The 7,252-nt window shown below is 27.2% G+C and overlaps 2 protein-coding genes across 2 annotated transcripts in view; one reads left to right on the forward strand and one right to left on the reverse strand.

Annotated features, from left to right (window-relative positions):
* Positions 1-3,064: 3,064 nt before the first annotated feature.
* LOC119669171 (glutaredoxin-related protein 5, mitochondrial-like) lies at positions 3,065-3,842 on the reverse strand. Its single transcript, XM_038078978.1, has 2 exons — positions 3,382-3,842; positions 3,065-3,324 (listed from the first exon to the last, which is right to left on the reverse strand). Exons 1-2 carry the CDS (start codon positions 3,656-3,658, stop codon positions 3,122-3,124), a joined length of 480 nt encoding a protein of 159 aa, XP_037934906.1. The 5' UTR covers positions 3,659-3,842; the 3' UTR covers positions 3,065-3,121.
* A 1,456-nt stretch (positions 3,843-5,298) lies between these two features.
* LOC119669731 (GPN-loop GTPase 1-like) overlaps positions 5,299-7,252 on the forward strand; it is a 109,350-nt gene continuing 107,396 nt past the window's right edge. The window contains exons 1-2 of the mRNA XM_038079742.1: positions 5,299-6,032; positions 6,092-6,321. Of these exons, the coding sequence (XP_037935670.1) occupies positions 5,436-6,032; positions 6,092-6,321 (827 nt within the window). The 5' untranslated portion in view covers positions 5,299-5,435. The remainder of the gene's footprint in view (positions 6,033-6,091; positions 6,322-7,252) is intronic.

The following is a 7,252-nucleotide window of genomic DNA, read 5'->3' on the forward strand; positions in this document are numbered from 1 at the left end:
TTTATAATTTTAAAATAAGCCTTGAAGTCAAAATCTGTTATTAAAAAAAAATTTCTCCAAACAACGAAAGTTGTTCATTCTTAAGTTATGCGATGGCATACATATACACAAAATTTAAAACAAATGCATTCTTTTTATATATTTTATATGGTTTTTTTTTATTATAGTTAAAACCTCATTTACATATCATTTATTTAAAACAACAAAAATTCAATTCCGCGTTTTTAAATACAAAAAAAAAGTATTAACAATTAATGTAACCATTTATTAAATAATTATGTAGATATTTATCTTTCTATTTACTTTCTATTTATATATATATATATATATATATAAAATAATTTCATTATTGTTTATTGGTTTCCATTTCATTTTTCTGAATTTAAAATTTTTTCACTTTAATAAATTTTTTTTTAATATTATTCTTAAAATATTTAAATAGTTTCCACAATTATGTAAGTTAAAGGCAGTTAATTATAAAGATTAATTATTTTTACATATATTTTGTAATATATTTTATTTATGTTAAATGAAATGTGAAATGAAATTATATTAAAAAAAAATATACTCTTTAAATTTTTATTTAGCAAGAAAATTTATAACATATATTTCTGTATGATATATTTCAATAAAAAGCATATATAAATTATAATGATAATAATTATATACATTGAATGTATTAAAATAATAGTGCATTATATGAATAATAAAATTTTTTCGAAATTATATATAGATTCATTTTTATTATTTATATGCTAATGACCTTATATTCTGGCAAATCGTTTAACGTATTAAGACAAATAGCACGAAATAAAAACTTACAGACTATACTGAAAAGCACGACTCCGCCATTTAAGCAAAAGTGAATCATTCTGACAAATCTGTAAGCTACCCATGTCCTTGGTATTGCAGGATAACTTATTTATGAAGTCAGTAAGAAAAAGTGCCCTAAAGATATTTTAATCGATTATTGGATATTGAGTATGATGGGCAATGATGGAGAGGAACAACATAGATTCTTACTTTTTTTCAGAAACAAAACCACGAAAAACAGATTCCTCCTCTTCTTCAGAACCAAAACACAACAAATGTCATTATATAGTAGGCTCAGTATCAAAGCATGTCTTCCTAATAGGCATTGATCACTCAGTAGGCTGAGTAGTTTTCGCTTTAATTAAAGCACTTGAACGGTACGTTTCTTATCCAGTTTGTATCAATTTAATCTTAAAATCTTACAAAAATTTTCATCTGCATACGTTTACTTAACTATGCTCAGATAATTTTGTTTAATATCCAGCTTGACCATTGCAAATGGGATGGCAATATGCAGAAAATGAATGCTAGAAAGTAAAGTGCCTGCTCTGACAAGTTCACCTGTCTTGCATTTGCCTGAGATCTATCTGTGAGTTGGACACTAACATTCCTAGGTAGCTCGTTTAGAGAAGTCCAGCAGTCTCGACTTGTTACAGATATAACTATGGCGCTTACCAGTGATTACAGTTGCCTGTTCAAGAAGTTTTGATATTTACATCGGGAAGTTTGTTGCATAGGACCCATTTTGGTGCATAGTAAATCACTATTACTCATAGAAATCAACTGAAAGACACTAGATGCTAAAATCCAATTTATAAGAAAATATGATAACTGCTGATTAATGGAAAAGAGACATTTTAAAATCACAAACTTTATTTTTTATCAAGTGAGTTCTCTGACTTGCTATTTAATTGTTTCGAAAACCGCAGTTAAATTAAAAAAAATTATTTATTTATATAGTTGTGGTTATGCGTTAGTCTTAAAAATAACACAGCAAGTGCAATTGTTATCTCCAAATGAAAAACAAAAAGTACCAAAATTCAATAATTGATTAACACAAATAAAATGTACGTTGGCTTTGTGTGTAAACAGGCGTGTCTAGGGTTCCATTTTGGCAGGGGTTCAAGTCTAGATACTTGCAGTTCAAACTTATATATAGAGACTTATACAGACAATATATTATATATAAACAATTAAAACAATAAATGTTTCCAAAGACGACTGTTGCAATATATAATTTCATAATATTATTTGTATATTTTAATACAGGCTTTATATTGTCAAAAACATTTACCAAAAAAACCTAAAAAAAATGTTAAAGATATTAAAAAAAATACAATTCTTTAATTAGTTTAAAAAATATAACATTTATTGACCGATATATTGATTATATTCTATAGTAATCCCGAGTATCCTAAGTCTTTAAGTATCTTTATTGATACCGTAAACACAATAGTTATTATAGGCCGTGAGTTTTCTAATAATTAGGGGACATAACATGGATACCAAAGAATACCTTTGATGGAAGTATTCTTTGATGGATACTATTATTGGACTTCAAGAGTGGCAGATAAGTAATTGTGTAAAGAGTTCAGTTTCTCTATATATAAATTGAAGTACTTGAGCAATAAAATTTTAAATGCATTAATATAAATTACTTTATAAATTCAGTATGAATAATAAATGTTTACATAAACATAAATTATCAATCTGAATCTCATTAATAGAAAATCTTTATCTAATCTGTATATATGGCAACTCTGGGTTTAGACCGTAATTAATATCGAAAAGCCAGTATTTTGAACAAAACGTCCGTTTTCTTTCTTCTTTAAACATTTAATTTACAAGTTCGTTAAATACAATATTCTTATAAATATAAGACTTAATAATATATATTGAAAATGTCCAATTCAAATCAACAAACTCAACGGCGTCGACGTCGTAGTCCAGTTCCTTTAGAAATAATACAAAAAAATGTATCAATTTCTTTATCCAAAATAATTGTTAACATGATTAACCCGGAATGTCAGCAAAGATGTAAAGAAATGTTGAATATTGAAAACGCAACAGATGCGGAAAATAAAATTTTAAATGTTTTGCAGAACATTGAAGAGAGTAAGCAAGATTCCGTACATAATAAACGTCAACGAAAGTAAAATTAAATAAATTTTTTGATTATATATTTCATTTTTGTTTAACAAAAATATTTATTTAACATTGAAAAATAAAAATCAATAACTGTTTTGTAATTTATAATAAAATTATTTCAATAAACTTATCAGTTCTTTATAAAACATGACGTTTTAATTTACTTTTTTTCTTTTTCTGCATCTTTTGCGGCTTCTGCCGCTTCAGCATTCTTCAACAATTGCGATTCGATACCAACTTTTTTAAGCTCTTCAATTAAATCACCGCTTTGATGCATTTGAATTAGAATATCACAACCACCAACAAATTCGCCATTAATGAAAACCTGTGGTATTGTGGGCCATTCAGTATAATCTTTGATACCTAAAATAAAATGTTCATTAATACTAAAACTTTCATATGTTAATTTACAAAATAAACCTTGTCGCAATTCTTCACTTTCTAGTACATCATGTGCATCGTAAGGTACGCCATGCATGCGGAAAATTTGTACGACAGCATTGCTAAATCCACAACGTGGTGCCTCTGGATTACCTTTCATAAAAACGACAACTTTATTGGTGCGCACTATTTTACTTAGTGTGTCTTTATCAATAGCGGCTACACTACCGGCTGTGCTATCGGCGAAATAGCGCGGTTGTATGCGTAATGCTTTGTTGCTAACTACTTGACGTACCAATTGTCGTACCAGTGACATTTTGCTTTAAAAATTTTGTATGATGTGCAAATTAAAATTATTTTTATGATTAAATAACAATGCCTTCTAAGTTATTGACGTTTCGAAGTAATCACACTCAATTGACAAACAGCTGATTTGGTAATTTGTATGTATTGTTGTGAAATTCAATATTCAACTCAAACCAACAGAGTTGTATTTTTAAAAGAGTTGAAAAAATAAGTTGCATAAACTAATAATAACACGAAACTATTAATTTTCAAATTACAATAATAATATTTTTAACATTAGTTAACAGTTAATATACAATATATAACTAAATAATTTGTTTTATAAATTAATGAATTAATATTTTTACATATATGGCAGTGAATAATTGTTAATAATTTTGATTATTGATGATGTAATATAGTGAAAGACAAACACAAATTCTATGCTTAATGACATCGAAAATGTAAATTATACAAATTATTTAAAATTAATTGCATTTTAAATTTAATAAAAACTCGTATTAAAAATATATATATATATTGATTTTTTCCATTTAACAATTAAATTTGTATGTCTATATAAATATTTCAATATACAAAAATATATTGCAAATTATGGCAATTATGAAAGATTTACAATATTTTCCCATTCAGTTATGATAAACCAAAGAGAAAATAAAGCTGGGAATCAAAAAACAAATTCAAACAATAACAATATGTTATTATAATAAATGTAATAAAATTAATAAATATAATAAAATTAATAACGATATTAATTTCGTAACAAATAAGTACACTGCACATATTTAAAAAAAATTTGAATGGCTGATTACTGTATTGAAAATATATAATAAATAAAATTTGGAACTCATAAAATAATAAACATCTACTCTTAGTTGCAGGTGATATTGAGTAGCATTATTCCCAACAAGAATTAATCACAATTTATTCAGTATTTACATTTATTCAATATATTTGTATGTTTAATATGATTGGTAAATCTGGTGCAATTTTTTCAATTGAGGTGCTCTGTTAGTATAATTTGCTTTAAGTGCAATTTTCTTTTTTGATCGGTAAATCTGTGACAAAATCTATAACACTCTAGTTATTTCGCCAGAGTATAGAGATTATCTTGAAATTAACAACTGTTTTATATGATTTCAAAGATAAACTATGATTTGATTCAATATACATATGTATTTGTGAAAATTAAATGTTTACTAACACAACTAAAACATCATCAAAAATTAATCGAACATTTATAGATAACAAAACAAAATATATAACAAAAAAACTATATAACAAAAAAACTATATAACAAAAATGATATATCATATCAAGAGTAAATCTAGATTGAATTCAGATTTACTAATCGAAAACGCCATAACATTGATAAAACATATTTATTAATTTGTTAAGAAATAAATCGATATGTTTTTGAAATACGGTAGTAAAGAATATATTAGCCGTCGTGGTCATTAACATAACGCAATCTACTAAATTGTACTTGTAATGTAGATATTAAAGATAACAAATATTCAAACGATATATATATTATTTTTCATTTATCACTTAAAAAGACTAAATATGTTATAAACAATTTAAATCATTTGGTAGGAATTTTTCATAAAGAGTGTGATATCGTTATCGAGGTGAATAATAATTCAAAACAATTTGTCATAGTTTTGACATTTCATTTGCCGCTACTTAATGCATGTGTTAAATTTGTTTTGTTTTAAGCTCGAAAAATAACACAAACATTTGCAAAATATTATTATAAGAAATATTAGTATAAGAAACTACAAAAAATGGCTGAAAGTATGAATGATAATCCTTCAACGTCAACATCAACGGCATCAAATCAGTTTGTGGACGAATCTGCAGATACACCAATTTGCATAATTGTTTTGGGTATGGCTGGCTCTGGCAAAACCACATTTGTAGAAAAACTAACGCAATTATCTTATGCACATTTCAAACCATATGTCGTAAATTTGGATCCTGCTTGTCGAGAAACTCCGTACCATTGTAATATTGATATCCGCGACACAGTGAATTATAAAGAAGTTATGAAGCAATACAAATTGGGACCAAATGGCGGAATTGTGACATCACTCAATCTTTTTGCCACAAAATTTGAGAAAGTTGTGGAATTAATTAAAAACGCTGGACAAAAAGGACACAAATGGTGTATTATTGATACTCCAGGTCAAATAGAAGTCTTCACTTGGTCTGCGTCTGGCACAATAATTACCGAATCACTAGCTTGTATGTTTCCTACAATTGTAGTGTATGTTATGGACATCGTTCGATCCGTCAATCCCACAACGTTTATGTCGAACATGTTATACGCTTGTTCAATATTGTATAAATCACGTTTACCATTTGTTGTGGTTTTAAATAAGGTAAGTAATTTATAAATATGCATATATGTATATATTGTAATTAGTAGAAATTTCAACAGATTGACGTGCAGGATCATTATTTTGCTTTAGAATGGATGACTGATTTTGAATCATTTCATGAAGCTTTAGAAAATGATAATAACTATGTAAATAATTTAACACGTTCAATGTCGTTAACCTTAGATGAATTCTATAAAGATCTCAAGACATGCGGAATTTCCTCGAAAACTGGTATTGGGTTTGATAAATTTTTCGATTTGGTTGCTGAAGGTGCCAAGGAATATGAAAAGTAAGAATATTAAATATTTGTGCTAAAAAAAATTATGATGTAGTTTATGTAACATTATTAAGGGTTTTAAATACGAGTAGTTTGATTATGTCTTGCCAGGGCAGGTACGCTGTTCTCTAAAATTCACTCATCGGTATTTAGCGATAGCCAAAAAAGTCTGTGTGGATAAAGACTCTTGTCGGACAGGAAAACTTTATTATATCAATTTAGTTGCTTTAACTAAAGCTGAACATATTCAGCACTATTATATGGTTCGAAGAACGGTATACGTTCCGAAGTCACTCATCGTTATTAACGATTAAGTGCCATTCGGCACGTACTAAAGAGACTTCACAAACAGGTTCCAGCGGGTTACGACAACAACAACAACACTATGATATCGGTGATGACAGGCCACTCTTGTTATGATTCATATTTTGCAAAAAAGAAGGATACTGCTTGTACTCTCTACATTTAAAGATTAGGACCGTTATCTTCTGGAATCAAGTGGGTAGTTTTTCCAGATTATAACAATTTTAAGATTAGATCAGCTATTTAAATTTGTTATTTTTTCATTATCAATATTGCCATTCTGTATTATCTGTATTAGTCTTAAATTAATCTAAATATATAGTTGGTTAAGGTGCACTGATTCTCAGCTTCACATTTGGCAGGATCCGAGTTCGATTCCCGGTACTTGCAGTCTTAAAAATAATTATTTACGAATAATTATATACAAGAATTATTTCCAAGACCACTGATGATGGGTATTTGGCAATACTCGAAACAGTTGTATGGTCAACCAAAAATTCAATTAATTAAAATAACATAAAAAATAAATTTTTGTTGTTGTAGTTCACTACTGTTCGAAAAACCTCTTTATATATTTTTATGTAATACTGAATTTATTAATGAATAGTATTAATAGTATTAATAGTATTAATATATAGTA

This window comes from Teleopsis dalmanni, chromosome 1, assembly GCF_002237135.1.
Source record: "Teleopsis dalmanni isolate 2A chromosome 1, ASM223713v2, whole genome shotgun sequence".
Classification (NCBI taxonomy): domain Eukaryota; kingdom Metazoa; phylum Arthropoda; class Insecta; order Diptera; family Diopsidae; genus Teleopsis; species Teleopsis dalmanni.